The 23,287-nt window shown below is 39.6% G+C and overlaps 1 protein-coding gene across 4 annotated transcripts in view; it reads left to right on the plus strand.

Annotated features, from left to right (window-relative positions):
• The window catches only part of NNT (nicotinamide nucleotide transhydrogenase), an 88,344-nt gene extending 65,352 nt beyond the window's left edge, over positions 1-22,992 (plus strand). For all 4 annotated transcript variants that reach the window (XM_026506927.4, XM_026506929.4, XM_026506926.4 and 1 more), the window contains exons 18-22: positions 25-184; positions 2,189-2,270; positions 19,067-19,185; positions 20,426-20,541; positions 22,043-22,992. In XM_026506927.4, the coding sequence (XP_026362712.3) occupies positions 25-184; positions 2,189-2,270; positions 19,067-19,185; positions 20,426-20,541; positions 22,043-22,192 (627 nt within the window). In that variant the 3' untranslated portion in view covers positions 22,193-22,992. The remainder of the gene's footprint in view (positions 1-24; positions 185-2,188; positions 2,271-19,066; positions 19,186-20,425; positions 20,542-22,042) is intronic.
• The last annotated feature ends 295 nt before the right edge of the window (positions 22,993-23,287 follow it).

Below are 23,287 nucleotides of genomic sequence, written 5' to 3' on the forward strand. Positions count from 1 at the left end.
CACAGCTATAATTTTTCTCTCCAGGCAATGAATCGTTCCCTGGCTAACGTGATTCTTGGAGGCTATGGTACCACTTCAACAGCTGGTGGAAAACCCATGGAAATTTCTGGCACACATACAGAAATCAACCTTGACAATGCAATTGACATGATTCGAGAAGCTAATAACATTATTATTACTCCAGGTAAAAAAAAAAAAAGAAAGAAAAAAGCAAACAACCTATAATAGCTGTTGGAATTGATTATGTTAATACAGTTTCTTATAGTAGGAAAAAATTGAATTGGAATGTACTCATTTTTGAAAATGTAATCGAAACATAGAAGCAATCCCATGATTACCAAAAATGTTGAGAATCCTCAGCTTAGGTTACTATTTCAGGGATAACATAGTGATTTTACAAATTGATGTGGTACCTTCTCACCATGTCTTTCTGTGATTCTGTACACATATTTTAGTCATCTTTGAGTTTTGGTGATTTTTTTCCTCATTGATAGTTTTTGGAATTATTGTCAATATTAAATTAGATATAGTATATGAAAGTATCTAGACTTAGTGAATGCTAGTGTTAATCTCTTTCTTTTCAGAATATTTAAAAAACCAATAAGAATCATGTAGTTTCCAATAAGATGAGGTAACATGGCCTAATACTAACATGGTCTGGCAGTGACACCACCTCACTTTTGTTCTTAATTTTGCTCTATTGACATGACATTGATCAAGTCATTTCATCTCCCAGACTCAATTCCCTAATTTTCTGAGGGTTAGCTCCATTTTTCTTTAATCATACCACAGAATGCTGTGATATTACAGGTAATATATTGGGTTCAGATTAAGATTTTAACTCTATCATGTTATCATAAGAGTTTTCTATAAAGGAAATCTATTGATTTGACATGTGGGTGGTTTGCTGGTTCGTTATATGCTAAGATGAAAATAACAAACACTAGCAGAATTGAATGTTCAGGTGCAACCCTTCTCAGTTGGGGCAGTGTCGTTTTCTAGAGGCATTTGAAACATGTGGATTTGGGTTTTTGTCTCACTGTCCACTCGTGTGTGGGAGCAGACACACTAAATATGTTGTATTGCTTGGGACATTCCTGCATCATGAATGGTCTCACCCAAGGTGGCATTAGTGTTACCTGGTGAGAAACACACCTGGAATGTAGAGGTGGAAAGATGTAAAGGACACACTCTTTTCCCTTTAGACATTTTCCATCTAGGGAAGAAGTCAGATCAATAAATTATGCAAGGTAGGTTATGATAAGGGCTAAACTGGACTGTGTAGAAACACTTTCTTGTTAATCATGAGGAACCCAAGATGGATTGTCAGGAAGTGAGGGATTGTTTTGGGCCTTGAGGATAGATGGTGTTGGGAGTGGGGAAAGGAGAGGGAACAGCCTGAAGAGAGACTTGGTTTTTAGAAATCTGGGGGTAGAAAATCGGGGACAGCGTGATTGATTGTACAGCGTTAGTGGACAGAATGTAGGGTCAAAGGAGAAGGAAGAGGACTGCAATTTGTGGTCATACCTGTAATAACATCAGAAATAGGGAGCACTTTTGGGTTTTTTTGGCAGGGGAGGAAATTTTTGAGTTCTTTTTAGGAGACGCTAGATTTGAGGTGGAGATAGTACAATGGACATGCCATCTGGAGGTCAAAGGACAGGCTGAGCCTGGACACAGATTGGGAGTCATCAGATGGTTGTCGAAGCCATAGGGACAGGCTGAGACTTTCCAAGGAAAGTGTGAGGGGCAAAGCCAAGGCCCTGGGGAGTTTCATTGTTAAAGGGGAACAGAAGGAGATCTATTCAAGGATATCAAGGAAGAATAGTAACAAAGTGAGGAGGGGAACCAGGGAACTGCAGTCTTCTCAAAACCAAGTATGAAGACAGTTTGGCAACGTTTACACAAGCCATGTGTGCATATACAAGTGTGTGTGTGGTGTGGTGTGTGGGGAGGGAGTGCCCAGCAGTATCAGGCAATGCAGAAGATTGAGGAGGGACCATTTGATTTTGAATTTGAAATTTAGGCCAATATTTTAGAAAGTCCAGAAGTTTGCTTTCATTTCTCGTCCTGTTAACGGATTGCCTTGTTTTGGCATAAAAATCTGTTTTGATCAAGGGAGAAATTATTGTTCATAAGATTTCACAATAAAAATCATGCTCTTCTGTGTGCTTCGCGTTCTTTGCAGGCTACGGGCTCTGTGCCGCCAAAGCGCAGTACCCCATCGCCGACTTGGTGAAGATGCTCTCGGAACAGGGCAAGAAAGTCAGGTCAGTGCGTGCAGCGCAGGGTTTGCGGGTGGTGTGTGTGACAGAAAAGGAAAAGCGATGACTTGCGTTTAGATGATTTTCCTGCAGTGGAGTTTTACCTATGTAATCACAGGTAAAGAAACTGAGTTGTAAAAAACCCTGTTCTAGCCTTAGTCTGGCTATCTTGTTCCGCTGTCTCTCATAATCACAGAACCTAAATACAGGCTCATTTTAGAAAGGAAAACTGTATTACCCTGAATTCCAGGATTTTTATTAATGGGGAAAAACAGAAGTCCTGTTTTGGTTGGATTTGGGGAAGGAGGTCGGATAAAGCATTAGAACCATATCAAGTTGTCGCTTTTTGGTTTCTGGTGTTCACACTGACTAAAGAAAAGTACCTCAAATGAGAGATCTCTGATGAAGAGTGAATGAGGCCCGGTGGTGACGCTGGGGCCTGGTTAACGTCTGACTGGGTTGGCTCTCCTGTTCTCCCATGGAAAAGACGGGTGCAGATGTCCTTTTCCTAACGCCGTACACTTTTTGAAATAAGAATCAGGGCAGTAGCTGTGCCTGCTCCTTGGCGTTGGGGCACTAGACTCTGCTCTTGGGAGGACCTTGAGCACAGCGGAGAAGTGGAGGACTCTGCATTTCCGGATTATTCCCCCTGACCTTGGATAAAGGGTTTGAGGGATGTAAAGATGGCATCAGTGGGTGACAGACCCCTGCAGTACTTGCATCCGTCCCATGCACCTTTGGATCCCTGCTCTGGAACTCTGCTTTCAGGAGTCAGTGACGGGACCATCTGGAGTTGTCCCTGGGAGTAGATACCTGCTGACTCTTTGCCAGAAAAGCTGGTTCTCTTGCAGTTTCACTGACAGGGTACCATAAGTCAGAGAGACAGGATAACTCTATTATTAAATAAAATTCGTTTGTTCACCAGAATGTTAATGTATGTTGACAAAACTGTTAATGTCTATTAATGAAAATTCCTTTTAGACGTCTATCTTACACTTTTTCTAGGGCAGATGATAAGAAAATAAGCTCAACCATGTGCCCAGAACTAGTCAGAGTGTCTGTGCAAGACTGGGTGCAGAATCCTGAATGTTCCAGCTATTAATAGTGGTGAAGAGACTTACATGATGAAATAAGTGGATCTGACATTTAATTTTTTAAAGATTTACTTCTTTATTTATTTGAGAGAGAGAGAGCACGAGTGGGAGGGGCAGAGGGGAGGGAGAGAGAATCTCAAGCAGACTCCCCACTGAGTGCAGAGCCTGACACGGGGCTCGATCTCACGACCCCGAGATCATGGCTCTGAGATCAGGGCCCTGAGATTATGACCTGAGCCAAAACCAGGAGTCTGGCACTTAACTGACTGAGCCGCCCAGGTGCCTCAAGTGGATTTAACATTTTAGTATCAGCTGCACTTTTCTCTCTTCCTTCCTTCCCTCTCTCACTCCTTCCCCACTCTGCCTTCCTGTGATCCATAGTTAGTGGTTTTCATAGAAAGTCAAAATACTGTTTTGTGGTAGGACCAGCTTTTCTGTGATGTAGATGTTTCCATGTTTAGTATAATCTTAGAAAACAAGATAGAGGATGAGAAAAATCATCGACTTCACTGACTTGTTTTTTTTTTTTTTAAAGATTTTATTTACTTATTTAAGAGAGAGCAAGTGCATGAGAAAGAGTGCGAGAGCATGAGCAGGGGGAGAGGGAGAAGCAGGCTCCCTGCTGAGCAGGGAGCCTGATGGGGGGCTCAATCCCAGGACCCTGAGATCATGAGCTGAGCTGAAGGCAGATGCTTAACCAACAGCCACCCAGGTGCCCCCCTGACTTTGTTTTTTGATTCACATATGAAGTCTCATTTTGGTCACCATTGCCCATTTTCTTACCCGGTATTGTACGGGGCTGCCCTTTTAATCGTAGGCTTGCCACTTAAAGCATTGCAGACCTACATAAGGAAAGGATGTGTTAAAGAATCTTTTATGATTTTCCTAAAAAGAAGTTGTTTTTCTTTTTTCAGTCCACATGTGAGAAGTCTGAAGTATTAGTAATGCCTTCTATCACCACACATATTTAGGACATGAGTGGCAGTCTTAATGAAGTAGAGAAAGATGGCTTTCCCATCTTAGTTATCCTCTGGGAAGGGAATGATTGATCTGACATCCCTCTCTTATTACCCATTGACCAGCCTATGTTAGCCAGACATCTTGGAAAATCAGTCCAGGGTGAGGTGGATGCAAAGTTGGGGAGCATCATGACTGTAGGGTAGCTTGACGAAAGCAGGATGTGAGGGGAAAGGAATAAGAGGGATGGAGAAAATGATCTGGAAAGAAAAGGGATGAGACAAATGAAATCTCAGTTTCTGAGCTGATTAAAGTTTGATTTTGATCCCTGAAGACATAAGATAAATTGCTGTTTCAGGATGATTTCTGTCACCCTGAGTGGGAATAATAATTATTTAAGATATATGGGAGATATTTAATTAAACATATATGAATAGTATCTCAATTATAATTTGTGTTTTATTGAAATAATTTTGTGAACAGGATGTCAGACTTGACGGGAGAGAGCGTTCTGTCATTTCACGTAATTGTCGTAGTTCAAATAATTTTTTAAATAATAAACTTAATTATTATGTAGGATCAGAATAAAATTGTTCAGTCTAATTTCTCTATTTGTGAGTTAGGAAAAGTTAGCCACTTATATTGATCAATTTCATAATAAAGATGAAATTAAATTTTAATATATCCGTTTGTTTTTTTACTGTGATCTGTTGAATTTTCAACATGGGCTTTGTAACAAGTTATGCAGATTTCATGTTTGAATTAAATGGAAGAGTCTGGAACTATTCTTGCTAACGCAGTGACAGTAAATGATCCTATTTTTCCTTTCTAGTTTCTGAGTAGGGTTTTTTTTAATTTAAAGGGAGTCATAGAAACTGTCGATTTAGTCTTACATGCATTGTCATCTTCTAGGAGAAGTATAGATTTTCTTGACGAAGTTAGGAATACGTGTATCCATAGATGCTAGCTTTTTTTTTTTTTTTTTTTTTTAGGAGACAAATGTCTGTTTTCACAAGCAATGGCTGCAGTGTTACCTCGTATTTTAATGAAATAAATCTGTATTTACAGTTTGCAGTAATTTAGTCCTTTCATCACCCTGTGGAGCTCCCACGGTGTTCATTGAGCACAGCTGCTGGGGCTCTGGTTTTAGTAGATCTTTGTGCCTCAGGACCCAGCATGCCTAGCATCCAGATGTGGTGACATACTTACACACATCCCCTGTGGAAATGTGCCAGTGTGGACATACGATTGTCATCAATTAGTTATGCCCAAGTGGTGCCAAGAAAAATTGCATCTGTCATACAGTCTGTCTGGCTTCATGGCCAATGATTGATCTAGAGACACTCGTTTTCCTTCACTTCGGCTATAGTCATAACATGCTCACCGGGAGCTGTGATTACATAATGAAGCACATGACATTTCATGACAGCAGCTCATGAGTGTTCACTGACCTAGACTTTCTTTAGTGGCCAGTATATTGTTGCTTCCCAGTTGCCCAGAACACCTCTGTAACTTACCTAACTTATGCTTGATCTCTAAAAGCATTTTATTACAAAAATCTTACACTACAAGAGTGTAGATGTTTTTTCTCTTTATTGCCCCACCTTTGGGTCCATATGATGGGCTTTTCATTATAAAGCAGAAATAGTGTTCCCAGTAATTTTCAGAAAGAGGTGTAATTTTTTTCTTTTTGCAATTAATCACAGTTCGATTTTCTTTTCAGAAAGCATTATTGCTCGGATTATCACAGAAGTCTTTTGAATTTATGACACCACCTTTCAATTTCTTTGATTGGCTAGCTGATGTTATATGTTGCTTTCCTGTTAATGTTCAACTATATCTTTCTATTAATAATTTGTTGATAGAAATTTATTGCTGTCAGGTATTGAGGTAAAAGCGTTGAGATAAAAGTAGGAATAGGGGCGCCTGGGTGGCTCCGCTGTTAAGCGTCTGCCTTCGGCTCAGGGCGTGATCCCAGAGTCCTGGGATCAAATCCCACAACAGGCTCCTCTGCTGGAAGCCTGCTTCTTCCTCTCCCACTCCCCCTGCTTGTGTTCCCTCTCTCTCTGGCTGTCTCTCTCTGTCAAATAAATAAATAAAATCTTAAAAAAAAAAGGAGGAATAAGCCCAGTTGCCACTCTCAGCAGTGTATAGTTATGAAGAAAACAAACCTATAAACAAATGAATCAGTGAACGAATTCCATTTAATGTGATAGTATGCTAGGAAAAGTAGGGTAGGAGGGGTCCGAATGCAAAGAAGAGTAGTTAGTTGTCCAGGGGACATTTTAAACCTTTTATGACACTTGTAATATGAATTTCTCTTTGCAGGTTTTTAGAAACATTTAATTTTTTTTTTCATTTTCTGTCTAAACACATCTAGCCACCAGGGGCATTTGTGGTTTAATAGTGTTTTACAGTCTCGTGTGACACGGCTATAGGTTTAAATATATGTTAGTTTTGCTAAGGAATCTACTCTTTGAAGATATTTCAAGATGAGATATTTTGTCCATCTAACTGGATTTTTTTTTTCATGGGCTAAATGTAATTCAAATAAATAGAGTTCAGTCTTCATGGATTTGTTATTTATTGGGGTGCAGGAAGAGATAGGACATTCAAATTTGTAAAGTAATAAAGGCACATGCTTCTGAAGAGAATAGATATTAGGCCAGATAAAATATTTTGTGTTTGAGTAAAGAAACAAGACATTATTTAGCATTAAAAAAAAAAAAGATTTTCTTTCTTTATTCATGAGAGACAGAGAAAGGGGGAGGCAGAGGCAGAGGGAGGAGCAGGCTTCCTGCTTGAGCCCGATGAGGGACTCGATCCCAGGACCCTGGGATCATGACCCCAGCTGAAGGCAGACACCCAACTGACTGAGCCACCCAGGTGCCCTTAGCATTTTTATGACAGCTTTGCAGTATGTTCTTTTTAGGTGTGACTATTCATGTTAATGACCTTTCACTGAACAACTCATTACATAGTGTTTTTTTTTTTTAAGATTTTATTTATTTATTGGACAGAGAGAGACACAGCGAGAGAGGGAACACCAGCAGGGGGAGTGGGAGAGGAAGAAGCAGGCTTCCCAGCGGAGCAGGGAGCCTGATGTGGGGCTCGATCCCAGGATCCCGGGATCACGCCCTGAGCTGAAGGCAGACGCTTAACGACTGACCCACCCAGGCGCCCCGGGAGTTATTTGTATAATTAGTCACATGAATGAAACTTTCGGTGGAAGAGAGGAAAACCAAAGAAAGTATGTGCGTTCACTCACATCTGTGTTCAGCCTATTGTATAGAATTGCCAGTAGTTTCTTAGTTCAAAGGTGTCTCTTGTGCTCTTAAAAGCAACCCTGCTGCTCCCACGTTCTGACTGTTGGCCAGACTGCCTTTGGCTTTCTGTTTATACTATTCACAGCATATTGGTGTGGTGAAAAGAAAGCCTGTGATTTAGATGCTTTTACAGCCTCTGCCTTACCGTTCATTCTAGAACTCCGTTCTCGGTCTGTCTTGTCACAGGCGTTCTGGCGGTCTGAGGGAGAGACTGTCACTACAGGTGAAACTGGTGGCTCTGACCATCAGGGTGTTTTCTGGCATCTTGTTCTAGCCTGAGTCATAATAAACCCTGAGCTGAGGTTCTTCAACGAGGTGCATGTAAACATGGCGGAGTATAAATAAATAAAAGCCGTTTCTCACTTCATGTTCCAGTTCTTCAATACTTTGCTTACAGTTTCATCTTCTGGTGCTCACTGGTCATTACTTTCTAACACATCGTGAAAGTTATTCAGACAGGAAGATGAAATTCTGTAGAATTTTTTACCAAGTCTCTGCAGTATTCCAGAATATAATATTTTAGAATGAGTGGCAGATAGAATTTCAGTTTTTCCTGTGATATCATTCTTCATAGTCTTGTTGGTTATTTTGAAATAAAAATCATGTCAGTCGTCATACAGTTTCTATTCTGGGCTTGGTTGCTGGATTTGGTTCGGTGGTGGAAAAGCCAGATTTGGGCACGATCTATAAAAACGTCCTCGGAAGGGAACGGGCGGTGCTGGGATGTGCTTCTGCAGAGGGCTGCGTCGGTGTTCGTGCTGTCGTCTGGCCTGTCCTCTTTAGATGACTTCTCATTCTTCCGGTGACGTCAGTGTCACAGGCCACATGCACAAAGGGAAAATGGGACTGTAGCCTTTTGTCACACATTTTCTCATTCACAGTCATAGAACAGGTTCTTTTCTTCTGTATTAGAAAAACTGTGCCCGAGACATTTTTGTAAGCTCTTTCACATTCAGAGTGTTTTTTTTTTTTTTTTCCTGAAGAAGGGGAGGCCATAGATAAACACCAGATTTCAGATCAGAGTAGCAGGTCAGCCCAGATTTGCCTTCAAAAAAAGAATGAAAGGTACATAATGTTCTCTAATTCTGGCTATTGGAACATTCTAGGAAATGAAATGAACATTTTTTTTTCCTATTCAGAATTGTGCTTCTAAGGACGTTCACAATTTTAGAGAGGTGGGTGTCTGTTCTTTTGCCTAAAAATCCCCGCCAGAAAGTTGATTCCACAGCCTTTCTCGTTAATCAGTGTTTGTGGACAGCAGTGGCCTTGTCAGGAGGGTTTTTTCCTACTGCATCACCATGTTTCTCTTCAGGTGGTTAAGCTAACCCTACCTAGCTGGTCCCAGCCTTTCCATCAGTAAGGATAATTTGCATAACATTTGCCCTGCTTCGTGTTTTGTAAGTTTTTATTCTAAACTGCATTTGCTACAGTTATTTATTAAAAACAAAAACAAAAACAAAAAACTTCCTTGTGCTTTTAATCCATGACTTGCTGCTGTCAATCAGAAGTTCTGATCAGAACGTGATAAACCAAAGAAACGTGCCTTGTCAAATCCCACCATATTTTTCACAGATGAAATGCACAAATAATTGAATATAGTAACAGATCTTTTTATTACCTTCATGGACCCTCCTCGGAATGGAGCATTGCCATGTGCAAACATAGAATACTGGAGTCCTTCAGGTGTATGTAGCGCAGACCAGGGCCTCTTCATTGCATCTGCAGTGGGGCTCCCAGCCTGTTTTGTGATGGAATACAGTGCACACATATTTGGTGTAATTCTATATAAAGGAGTCCTGCCTTAGAAAGTTGTTGGGTTGGAGAATCTTTAAGGTCTATTTTAGCTCTTTATTTTTTATTTTTTAGGTTTTTATCTGTATTTTATCTGTATAATTCTAGTTAACTTACAGTGTGTTATTAATTCCAGGTGTACAATATAGTGATTCAGCAATTCTATACATCACCCAGTGCTCATTACAACAAGTGCCCTCCTTCATCCCCCTCACCTATTTCACCCATCCCCCCACTCACCTCCCCTCTGGCAACTATCAGTTTGTTCTCTATAGTTAAGAGTCTGTTTCAGTTAGTATCCAAAATATATGAAGAACTCATAAAATTCAGCATCCAAAAAATAATCCAGTTAAGAAATGGGCAGAGACATGAATAGACATTTTTCCAAAGAAGACATACAGATGGTTAGCAGACACATGAAAAGATGCTCAACATCACTCATCATCAGGGAAATGCAAATCAAAAGTACAATGAGATACCACCTCACACCTGTCAGAATGGCTAAAATCAAGCAACCCAAGAAAACAGGTGTTGGCAAGGATGCAGAGAAGGAGAACCCTCTTGCACTGTTGGTGGGAATGCAAACTGGTGGAGCCACTCTGGAGAACAGTATGGAGGCTCCACAAAAAGTTAAAAATAGAACTACCCTATGATCCAGTAATTGCACCACTAGGCAGTTACCCAGAGAACACAAAAATACTAATTCAAAGGGATACATGCACCCCGGTGTTCATAGCAGCATTATCGGCAACAGTCAGATTACGGAAACAGCCCAAGTGTCCACTGACTGATGAATGGATAAAAAAATGTGGTATATATGGAATGGAATATTACTCAGCCATCAAAAAGAATGAGATCTTGCCATTTGCAATGACATGGATGGATCTAGAAGGTATTATGCTAAACGAAATAAATCCAAGAAAGACAAATAAATACCATATGAAATATATCTTTCAAAGGTTCTTTAGGGAGAAGTTAATAATAAGTTTTCTTCCTCTCTTTCATATACCTTACAATTCCATGATGACAATTATTTTCTCGCCATTCTTTGAAGATTTTATTCCACTGCCTTCTGGCTTCCCTTGCTTGGAGATATTACAGGTTCAGTTCCAGACCACTGCAGAAATCTCTCAGTGCCTTGATCTCAGATTTCCCAGCCTCCGGAACTCTGAGATGGACACGTTTGTTGTTTCAGCCACCCAGTTTATGATACACTGTTTCAGCAGCCCGATCAGACCAAGATGTTCTTGTTGGAGGAATTGAATGTCATTCTCCCTAAGAAATATCATTGTCATTAGCACTCTTGAAAAAATTCTTTTCCTGGAGATCTTTGGATAGTAAGTGACAAAAACCTGAGAAATCCTGAGGTAGGGGAATGAGGAGAGAAATGGTGAAGTGATTCCCAAAATCCCATTCTGAGTGGGGGAGCCTGACTTGCCTCGCGTGTAATCGCAAGAGGGAGCAGCAGCACCAGGACAGCTGGGGGAGGCCCAGAGCTGTCCCCCAGGCCAGGCTCCCGAGCTGCCTAGCGGTGCCAGCCACCCACATCCTGCACCCCAGCCCTCCAAAGGTTTTATTGGTTTATAAATATTTATGGTTAAAAACAGGAAGAATAAATAGGCTTTCAACAAGTGAAACTTTAAAAAATTTTCCCTTTGTTAAGTCTTTTTCCTCATTAATTTGTCAACTTCCTAGGAGCTTAAAATAACATATTTAGGAAAATGGTGGGATGATGGTATTGGGAAGGCAGAATTCCCAAATGTAGTCAATGTATATTTGAAAATATAAAACACAGTAAAAGAAAGGAAATGAACCCTTTGAACATCTTTAGTATCAAAACACATTTTGTGCAGTGACTGGCAAAACGTATGAGCAAGTGGTTGACGGTTATAAAAAGATATTTTTTTGGATCTGAAGATCCTTTGCAGTATTTATAAAAGTAAGAGGCAGCAAATGGAGGAAACATGCTAAATACTGTAGAACGAGGCCCAGTTGTCTCTGTAGTTTCTCTGTCTTATTGTTGAATTGGGTTACTTGGCTCATCTTCATTTTTTATTACTGAACTAAATCTGGATATTTCCATAATGCAAGAAGGAAAATGTAGTTTATTTGAACAGTTGTGGTAGGATCCATGTGGTGAATGTTTTATTCTCTCTACTAGTCCCACATGTCCTAGAACAACTGCTGTAACGCGCCCTGGTCAGGACATATTGTCTCCATGGTCCACGATCATGGGAACTCACATTGTTGTGTCCCCTTTAGAACATGTGGTGTCTGAAATCTAATGTGAAGTTGCGAAAAAGCGTAAGAATGGGGTTTATATCATCATGTGTTATAAAAGAGGCTTAGAAAATGTGTTTTTTGAATTGCCTCTTTACCAAGTTTTATCCAATTCACGCGATATTTACAAATAGCTCTTGTATACACTCTTATTTGTTTTGTTCTTTTTGGGTAATTTAAAAAGCTCTGAAGATCAGTTGTTTTATTGGAGTAGATTATTCCACTTTTTTTGAACCATGCCTGGGTCTATCTTTAATCAGGGACTGAGGCCTTAGTTTTTATTATATAATGTTTCACAAAAGACTATCATTTTCATATTTGAGAGAGGAAAATAGCAAAAAGTATTGAAATTTTTCTTGCTTCAAGATAAGTGAAAAGATTATCCTGACTTAACGATGATATTTGTTGTATCTGTCAGTTGAGGAAACAGTACTTCTTTGCCTAATAGTATCTGTGGAACGGTTAAACATGGCCTTTTGAAATTTGACTTTATCACGTAAGTGTGTATCTGAATATTAATTATGAACGAGGTCCCAGTGAGTCCAGCATTCACAGTTACTGGCCTCAGACTATATTGACTATATAATATCTTTAGTCTTTTGATGTAGTTGTGAATACAAAGAACTTCTGGTTTTATTGGGCTATGTTGATATTGACTGGAATTTTAAGGTAAAAATTAGAAAACCAACTCAGAAAATGTTGACATCAAACCAACATTTGTTTTAATGTAAAAATGTGTATTTCTTTTTATATAAATGATCATTAAAAGGTGCATTTACTTGAAAAATACACATGAGCATTTATATTACACAGATGTAGTTGAATAGAATATGATCATTGAAGGTTAATTTATTAAAGGCTTATTATGCTCGGCATTGGTCTAAAGCACTTTGTTATAAAAACCTCTTTATATGAACTGTCTCACTTAAATCTCGCAATAATCCTCTGAAGAGGTTTATTCTCAGTCCCACTGCGCACAGAGGAAAGGGAGGCATACAGAAGTAAACTGTCCAAATGTTGTGAATCCCGGCAGTGGTATCCAGAATGTTCGCTGCTACTCTTTACTACTTCTCTAAATCCTTTCTCTAAAACGAGATGTAGAACGTTTATGAGTCAATGTACCTTACTGGACACACTGTGTTACTTAAAACGCTTTCCTTCCTTCCCTCCCATTGAGTCCCTAGAAGGAGTGCCAGGTGCTGTGCGAGCTGATAATAAGACCCGGTTCCTGTATTCGTATTGCTCCCATTTTGGAGAGCATAGTCCTGTCAGCCGGTTACTGTGATCGAGGGCATCATAAGGAGGAGGGGCATCAGGAAAGAGTTCTGGGAACATTGAAGATCTTTCTGTGATCTCATCTTAGTATTTATTTTCCTTCTGCAGAATCTTGTGGACAGGGACAGCTCATTCTTCTTTGTTAAGCATGTGTACAATAAAGATTATTTTCATGGCTCAGAGGGAAGAACTAAAAGGCTAGTAGGCTTTGCATTTTCAAATTCTGGATATTCTTCATACGATGATGGAACATTGATGAGCTTTGCCCATCAGTGCCTGAAAATTGCTGGCCATGGCCAAACCAATGTCTGGTATAATTAACTTTAATACATACTTTGGAGATTAGCCAGTTACATGGGCCAAAATTGTTATTAACTCCCATTGACTTATCAGCGTACACATATATATTTCTACAAATTCAGTGTGTTCTGTTATTTCTCTCAAAACACTGGCATTTTCTTGTGACAGCCTTGTGTGTGTTTTTCTCCAACATTAGGGTTTTAAGGTTTAGTATAATAAATTATTATGCCAACAGATATAAAATGATCTGTCCTTTGGGATGCTCAGCATAGCATATTGGTGAGCATTGTGAGTATTTACCCTTCACAACTAGCTCAGCAGAAATAATGTCTTTACGTAGTCTGTAGCTGATCAAATATTACAATAACAACAAGTACATTTAGAGGTCTTTGATTTCTAATTTGGCTCAAGAAATGTCAGTTAAAGCATAAAGATGATGGCCAGATGGATTAATTTAAAGATAAGGGCAGTATTAAAAACAAATAAATTAATTAAGATGAAAAACTTACTGGAATAAAAGAGGTATACAGAATTGCAATCCATAAGTAATTTGCATAGTATATATTGGATTTTTCAGCTAAAATAGAAACCCTAGTTCATGGAATTTTAAGACTGGAAAGGAAGTTTGTGGAAGGCTGAATAGTGGCCCTGAAGAGTCCACCTACAGTCCCCCAAACCTGTGAACATGTTACTTCATGTGGTAAAAGGGGCTTTTGTAGAGTTTAGGGGAGGATTTTGAGGTGGGGAGACTGTCTTGGATTATTTAGGCAGGCCCGTGTCATGACTAGGGTCCTCAGAGAGGAAGGAGTTGGAGAGAGTCCTAGAAGAAGTCGTAAGAGAGAGTCAGAGGAAGAGATAGGACAGCGGCGTCAGAAGTCGGAGGGATGCAGCCACAAGCTAAGGAATGGGGGCTGCCTCCAGAAGCAGGAGAAGTCAGGGAATGGATTTTCCCCTAGAGCCTCTAGAAGACATGCAGCTGTGCCAACATCTTGATTTTAGTGCAGGGAAACTGATTTTCTGCTGCTGACCTTCAGAATTGTAAGATAATCAACTTGTGTTGTTTTAAGTTACTAAATATGTGGTAATTTGTTACAGCAGCAATAGGAAACTAATACAGACCTTAAATAGCACGTAATACGGTGACTCAAAGTCTTCCTTAAGTGTTATGTATCAGGTTTTGGGAAGAGGTTTGGACATGGGGGGTGGGGGAAATGCTTATTGGTGATCAGGAAGACTGGGAGATTAGGAGAAATTTTCAGTGTTCAAGATTTGTTATTCACATTTCCAAAGAGCACAAGTGAGTAATTCGTGGCAATTATAGTACCATTGGATTGAGGTAGAAGAGTTCTTGTAGTTCTAGAAATCCTGAATTTCATTGCTGTCTCTTACTAGTGGTTAAGACCATTGCTTTTAATCCTCCCCAATCCTCCCTTAAATGAAGGGCTGTGTCAGGGCCGCACCTGTCTTGATTATGTCCACTGCCAGCCAACCATCCTTTGTTTTTGTATGGGAGATGCTCTTGAATCCTTTTTGCACTGAACTGGTGGTTGGTACATCAGCTGACATTGAGCCTCTCTCTTCCTGACCCCAGAAAAGAAGATGGAAACTTTCCCTAACTGGGGCATTTGTTTTTAAATAGTTAACAGAAAGTCTTTTTTTCTTTTTCTTTTTTTTAATTTTTTAAAATTTTTTTATTCCAATTCTTTCCTGTGCATTTGAAGACCATTTTCTTTTCTTCTGTTTTATGAAAATGAGATGATTTGGTCCACTTCTGTTTTATTTGGTCTGCTCGAAAATGACATTTTGCCTTTTTTCAAGCCATTTGATCTTTTTTCACTTAGAGTGTGTTGTTTTCTAAGTCATTAGATGTTTTGTGTTTCTCTTGAACCTTAGCCAAGTACCTTCTGATCCTTTTAAACCATAGCTCCCAGAACTAAATCTGGTTGTTTATTTTTTTCATTAAGTCTAGTCAATGATAAGAATAAGAGTACCTTTTCATGAATGTGAGAGAACCATCCTGCCGTTGTTCACAAAATCAAGCACCTTTGAAACTTCCATTCATCATGTCTTGTCTTCTTCTAAATTCATGCAATCAGCAGGCTTTGGAGTGAATTTTAGTAATTTCAATATAATGCACTTTCTCTAGGTCTGTTTTTTTTTTTATATTCATGCTTAAAGTACTATACTATTATTTTTTCCTTCTTCCTTTCTTTTTAAAAATTTTTAAAAATAGGCTCCATACCCAACATGGGGCTCGAACTCAGTTCCCTGAGATCAAGAGTTACATGCTCTTCCAACTGAGCCAGCCAGGAGTCCCTAAAATACTATATTATTATTAAAGTATTAAAATGATATTTATATTCGTATTTGAGGTTTAGTAATAATAAACCCCATTTATTGAGCATCAGGTTTGATTCCTGGAGAATTTTTTAAAAAATATTTTGTTATTGCCACTGTAAAAAATACTAAAATTTTAAAGTAGGTACCCCAACCTAAGAGTCCGTTTGACTTTGCAGAAGTGCTTGCTCTGAGACAGCGTGAAAAGAGCCACAGTACAGTTTGCGTTTACTACATGAAGAATGGGAACATCAATTGTCAGTATTTTGCCTTCTTTTGTTTTCAGGAGTGATTGAAAACTCTGGTTTGGTATAGATTATGACATTAGGATAGCAATGTGCAGTTTAAAAAGAAAGCAATCTTGTCCTTAGAGAACATTTTAAAATTATACTCAAGCGTCGAACTGTGACAGTCCCCAAAATGACAGGAGACTTTGTGGTTAAAGATTTTAAAACCTTACGAGGTGATGAGTTTGGGTGACCATGGTCTGGAGTGAACTAATGACTGTCCTTAATTTTATTTTCACTAGAATAAAACTACAGCTAGCCCACTGAGGGAAAGATGATGACGTAGTGGAAAGAGATTGAAATAGTGCATTCTGTCCAGGTAACTTCTAGCTCCCACCCCGAGTACTTGTTTTTGGAATCGACTTCCCCAGCATTCAGCAGGTGCTCGTAAATGTTTTAAGTTGTTGTAGCTACTTCATATACTGAGACATATTTTTCTCCTGTGTCTCTTTGTTCATGCAAATATTTAACTTATTTTGTTTTGTAGCTCATAGCGTTGTTGAAAACTTTCTGGGTTCTCAATTATTCTCAAAGAACACTGTGAATTGGATATTTGGAACTCCTTCAAGCAGAGATAAATAGGTATTTCTCAAGTCTGTTCTATGCAGAGTTTTCTCTAGCCCTTGGCAGGATGTGGGCTTATAGTAACAGCTGGTTACTACTCTGTGGGAGAACTGAGACAGAGAGAGTCCTTCAGGAACCTGCCCAACGTCAACACAACTAGTAAACCGGAGCTGTTAACTCAGCAGAAATCCCTCTCAAATTGCCTGACTATTCTCCTATATTATGTAGTAGTTAAAAGTTCAGACTCTTGAGGCAGAAGGACCTGAGTTTGAATCCCAGCCTAGCTACATACTGCGGAAGTTGTGTAAACTCCATAGCACTTCACGAAGAGGCAGCGTTAGCCATTGGGCCAGAACAGATCTACGGTCTTGCTTCTTTTTGTTAGCGGAGCGCAGCTCTACAGCCTTGTTTGTTTAACTGAGGACTGGGCTTGAATCACTTGCTCTACATTCTAACTCTTGATGGAGATTTTTAAAAGATGATTAGGGATAGAAGGAAACGATATATGAGAAATCATTTGTAAATTGTATTACAATAGAAGAGCATGAAGTGTTAACTTATTTTAAGTGAAGGTAATTTTTTTCCACCCTAGAAAGTTGTACATCTTCCTCCTTTTGGCAACTGTGAAACTGGGAAGATACCAGCTGGGCCAAGGACATTGATCTCATTGTCCTTCTAGCCCTTCAAAGTTTCCCAGAAGACCTTCAATGACATGGTTTGATCCCCCCACAAAAGTATACATTCTCATAGAAAATTGGGAACATATATTAAAAAAAGAGAAGTAAAATGATTGTCTCTTGTATAACTGCTTAGAGGTAACTGTTTTGTGTCCTTTTAGCCCAGGGTTTCTGGTTTTGTTTTTGTTTTGTTAACATAAATTGTTATTTAAGGAACATTCAGTGATCCCAGAAGGAAGACGATACAAAAGTGAATTCGATAGAAGAATACCTGTCACTTGATGTCTTTTTTCCTCCCCAATTACAAGACCCCCGATAATTTAGGCTCTTCATTATCACTTCTAAAGATGTAGAGTATCATTTATCAGCTATTTGGGCAATATAAAAGGCCATTTTAAAGCTCTTTTCAGGCCTACTTTTGGGGGAGGCATTAATTCCTCTGTTGCTTTAATCTGATCCTAGCAGGACTTGTGTTAGAAGCGGGGAGTACTACTTGGCAGTAGTCACCATGAAAGGTAACAGGGCATCTTAAGCAACCGTAGCTTCTGTAGGAGCCAGCACCACGTCGTGGTAAAGGCCGGTGCAGACTCAGGCGTTGTCGGTGAAAGGTCTCAGGATGTGATTTTCTTGCTGTGCCGTTTGCATCTAGGTCACATCCAGGATACTGTATTCACTTTGGGGGCCTGAGGTTTGAGCTGGATACTGACAATGTAGAAACAGGCGACGAGGGCAGCAGTGGGTCCTGTCGGCAGTGAATAGTTGAAGGAACTGAGGATGTTTGCCTTAGTAGGCACCTAGGATAGCTCAGAGGAGTCCACGCATGAAAGAGGGAGTAGACTCATTAAGGCTCCAGCTGGCAAAACTACAGACCTTGGAAAGCAATGAGATGGGGGTTCTCTGGCTGAATATGAACGTGTGTGTGTGTGAGAGAGAGAGAGAGAAAGTGTGTGATGTAATTATTGGGATGGTCTAGTAATGGAACAGACCTCAGGAAGAAGTAAGATTCTAGTTAATGAAGGTATTTAAGCTGAGGTTGGATCGGTCCCTGCCAAGAACTACTATAAAGTGCATTTCTTCGTGGATTCATTCACTCATTCACTCACTCACTCACTCACTCACTCTCACTCCTTATCGACACTCCTATGTGTCAAGCATGGTGCCCAGTGCTGAGGAGACAGAGATCAGTACTGTGGGCAAGAGGCTGGATTAAATAACCCCAAAGATCCCATCATGGTTGTGGTTGAAAGAAATTGCTTGATGCTTTGATTTCTTTTGCCCTAATAAAAGTGTGGACCTCTGATTTTTGTCTTACTCTCTCTTTGAAACACTCCAGCATGTTGCTATCCCATTTCTCCTGGGATGCAGAGTTATGCTTCATATCACTCTCGGAAAGATTGGAGGCCTTTAACTCCTGTACATGACAATATTTTATTTCTCCAGCTTTGAACGTAGAGGTTAAAGTTGAATGTGGAGTCAGCTTTTGATGGAATAATGTTGATTTTGCGTGTCAAGTGTTTAATTCCAGGCTGACTTACGTAAGTTTTTAAAGATGCAAGATTTATCAGAAAGTATCATGAGAGAACATAATGGTTATTAAATGTAAGGTGATATTATTTATTAATGTTGTTGGAAATTCATTGTACTTAAAACATATGAAGAGTCAGTTTCTAAGGTTACACTTATTTCTTGAGAGGAGTTATCATGTGTGTATACTGAGAGATTAAACTTCCAACTTCAATATTTGTAGATTGATCATGTATCTGGACTAGGTCTAGCCCCTCTTGCAGAGATCAGATAGTACCTGGAAGAGCAGAGGTATAGAGAACAAAGTGTGCAGATTTGGACGTGATGTTGGGGTCTCTGTACATTTTGGCCCATCATGCAAGGCCAACGGTTCATTTGTTTCATGTCTAGGTTTGGAATTCACCCAGTTGCAGGCCGGATGCCTGGTCAGCTTAATGTGCTGCTGGCTGAGGCTGGGGTGCCATATGATATTGTGCTGGAAATGGACGAGATCAACCATGATTTCCCAGGTAAGTGGTGGGGGCGATGGTGAAGCTTGTTCTTAGTCCGAAGAAAGTGATGCCAGTCTTAGGACAGACACTGTGGGATTACTGAAGACCTACTAGTCAGATGAAGAGTAACCTGCTCCTAGTAGGTGTGCAGTTGAAATGAAATAAATGAATGATGGTACTGAGTAAGGTACGACAGGCTTGTGAGCGGTACGGGCAGTTTGGTGCCTATGAGGAGATCGGAAAGGTGGTGAAAATCTTGGGAGGCGGTGGACCTCATTGCAGAGGGACTCTGCGGAGACCTGGCTTTGGGATCTAGGTTCTGACTCTCACTTCTGGAATTAGATACTCAGCCCCAGGTTCCTCATTTATGAAATTGCTCTTGTTAATAATTTAATGTCTAATTCTTGTCAGCGTCTGAGATTTTACTGGTTTCCAATTGTGCCAACTCATGATCAATAAAGTAGTCTTCCGTTTTCTTTTAAAGTACGAGCACTTCACTAGATAAGGTGCCGTACTTTATGGCTGTCGTTGGGTAGATGTTGAATGTTAATGACATTTGGCTCAAGATCATGTTTGTTAAAATTAAACCGGTTCCTTCTGGCAAGTATCCACTGTAAACTTAAAAAATACTGTTTATTAGAGAAAAATAATGAAGTTGTGTGTATATCTACATTCACATGGCATTTTTGGCAAAGTTCTAAGGTAATTTATATCATAGTCCTTAAAGAGAGAATTTGGGCCATTTTATGCTCCCTTTCAGATTTCACTGTTGCTAAATTATGTGTGAAACCTGCCAGTTCCAGGAATTATGGACACAGCTTTAATACGGTACAGACCCTTAGACCATTTTCTTTCGGGCATCAAATAGCATCTTATGTGGTCATTTTAAAAGATGAAAATGGGATGCAAATCTTATAAAATAATATAACTGACAAGATCATTGGGAGATAATAAAAAAACTGTAAAAGTCAGATTAGGTAGATCCACTGGGGGGAGGGGAAGCAGAATAATGCAAGCTCCAGTCAGGGTGCTCAGGTTGAGATGAAGGACCTACTGCTTTTTAGCTGTGTGACATTGGCTAATTTACTGAACCTCTCTGATAAAACTCTTTGTACAGTGACTGGCACAAGTGTGCATCCTATAAATAGTAGCTTCTGTTATTGTTATTGTAAAGTCCAGATCACTGTAATTTGCCTGAAAAAAATGAAAACGACCCATTTGAGGTTTTTATTTTCTCTTTTTTTCCTTTATCATGTAGACACCGATTTGGTCCTTGTGATTGGAGCTAATGACACTGTGAATTCAGCAGCTCAAGAAGACCCCAACTCTATTATTGCAGGCATGCCAGTCCTCGAGGTCTGGAAATCCAAGCAGGTAAGGTTTCAGGCTTGTGTTTCATTCTAATAATCAAATGTCTCCTGAAACACGCACGCAGAGCTGTCCTGGTTTGCTTGGTGAGGAGGGCTGAGACCGTCTGGGAGCCCCAGGACCTAGGGTGGGTGTAGGGCCCAGCTCTTTATATCCAGCTTTGTCTATTCGGTGGTCACCAGAGAACCCAAATAAATGCCCTGGTCACCATTCGAACTAGATGATATTATGTGGATGGATTAACAAAATCTGTAACCATGGCTGAAAAAAGAGCTGTGAGCTTTTGGAATGAGTCTGGCTGACTTCCAGATAGAGTCCAGTGAAGCAGATGGCTTCCCTCTGGGACAGTGAGTCAGTATCATCGCCTTCATATACGAAGACGAGCACATTTTTTCATTTAATTTTTTCGAAAGGGAATTTGTTGTTGTTATGGAGTGTCCAGAAGAAAGGTGATTTAGAAATCCAAACTATAACGTGGCATGAGGAAGCGCGGCTTGCTTGTGCACCTCACCTCTATGGAAGCTAGCTGCTGGGTTACAGAGAACTCAAAGGCTTGTACGTTTCCCCTGCCCCGGCGGAGGGCAGGTCTCTTTCCCACTCTCAGGTCAGATCTGCATTTTAACAGTCATAATTATGTAATGTACATTTCTGTTTAATTTTGTTTCTTTTTATGGAAAATTTGTCAGCTTGAAATTTGTGGTGGGTGAGATACACACTTGCTCATGTAGAGATGAAAAATTATTGCATTGGCCATCACTATTTGAGAGTTTGCAGAATGCATTACTGTACCAAGGCTGTGTGAAGTGTGAGTAAATTTATATTGCTCTTATTTCAAGATAGATTACATGTCCTAGACTACCACAGAAGGTCTTTCCATTTCCTTAAGAACTGACTTGATATTTAACTGAATAGCATCGCCCATAATTCATGTAATTGTAAATGACTGTGACACATCAGTATTAGAGATAGGCTTACTTCTTCCATTTTGCTTTGTAGGAGCATAATATTAGTTATTAGCTCTGCCCTGCGATGGGCTGGATTGCTCTTTGGGCTTTCATCGTGGAAACTTCTGATGTGCTTTAAAGTGATAGAATAAGAATCATACCATTTTCCCACTCAGCTACATTTATCTTAGGATTCGTAGCAGAAGTTTATGTGCTAAATTCATTCTCTTAAGCCCACCACAGAAAGATGCTTATTTTTCTTGACTAGAAAATGTTACATAGTCTTTATGGAGAAAAGCAGTAAGAAAATCTCTTGTAATCTTATCATTCATAGATAAACTATTGTTAACATGATTGTTATCACGGGCAGATGAAAGTTAATACAATGTAACCGTGCATTTGGAAAACGCTCCCTGTGTGTCATAGAAGTCTGTGTGCTCAGGAGTCAGGAGTGGGGGACATGCTTCATTCAAAGCTGGGGCGGGGCGCTGTTGGCCTGTCTGTCACGTCCTGGGCCAGTCTGTTCAATACACTCACTCTCTCCCTTCATCTTTGCTCTTTAGGTCATTGTTATGAAGAGGTCCTTGGGTGTTGGCTACGCTGCAGTGGACAATCCCATCTTCTACAAACCCAACACGGCCATGCTTCTAGGCGATGCCAAGAAGACGTGTGACGCTCTGCAGGCAAAAGTGAGAGAATCCTACCAGAAGTAACTTTTGAAGACCAAGCTGTTGTCTGACAAAGCCACCTCTTCCGTTGTGGGAACCGGCAAATAAAGTATCGCTATGTCCAGCTGATAGACATCTGTAGCAAAGCTCTTGGAAGAAAAAGAAGACTGAAGAAAGCAAAGCAAGCAGGGAGATTTTTCAGGAGCAGTGATCCCTCGATTAAAAAAAAAGATTGAAAATTCCACATGTCTTTCTGTGCATATTTTTTGTGGTATGAATTCCAAAAGTATTTTATAAAGGGAGAAAAAACAGCCTCATTTTAGTTGTAATCCATTTGGGTTTTTTTTTTTTTTTTATTCTTCCTCAATAGTCAGCAGTGTTTTAAGAAATTAAATCTTTAGGATCTTAGTACTGAAAAATCTGACCCGGTAAACCTTCATTTATGTTTTTTCGACAAATGTTACTAATTTGAAACTTTTGTCAACTCCTGAGCTATCCTCTTACCATTTAACCATAATCCGAATTAACCATATCAAATTGGCTTCAACTCTGGGAACTGTACTTCCAATTCTAGGTTTCAGGGATGTATTTTCTGACCTCTATTTTAATACATTAAAGGACTAGATAAGCTTTCAGAGATGCTGGAAACAAATCATTTGCTTTGTATTTTCACCAGGACACCAATGAAACATGTAATTTGTAATCAATATTGTATTTTTAAAAATCCCATTTCCAATCAGAGTTCTTTTTAAAATTTCAATCAATTTATAAAGTGTATTACTGTATTTAAGTGCACTTGAATGGAATTCAAGTATTTACTAATAAAATGAGTTCATCATTGCGTAGAGATGTAGCAATTGTCTCTGGTAACAAAGGGCTAAAGTGAATAGTTCTGCCTGTTACTAACATTTGGGGAAGACTTGCTACTATGAAGTAGATGAAATTAATCGGTCTCTTAACTGTTGACAAGAATTATTTTTTTCTCCCAAATCAGAGTGTGTTTTGAGGTCTTATGTAATTGATGACATATGAGAAAAATGGTGGCACTTTTTTTTTTTAGCTACCTCTTTGTTTAAGCACCAGTAAAGATCATGTCATTTTGCAGTAAAAGTGTAGATTTTCTTTGTGACTTTGCTATCA

Source organism: Ursus arctos, unplaced genomic scaffold, assembly GCF_023065955.2.
Source record: "Ursus arctos isolate Adak ecotype North America unplaced genomic scaffold, UrsArc2.0 scaffold_15, whole genome shotgun sequence".
In the NCBI taxonomy this organism is placed as follows: Eukaryota; Metazoa; Chordata; class Mammalia; order Carnivora; family Ursidae; genus Ursus; species Ursus arctos.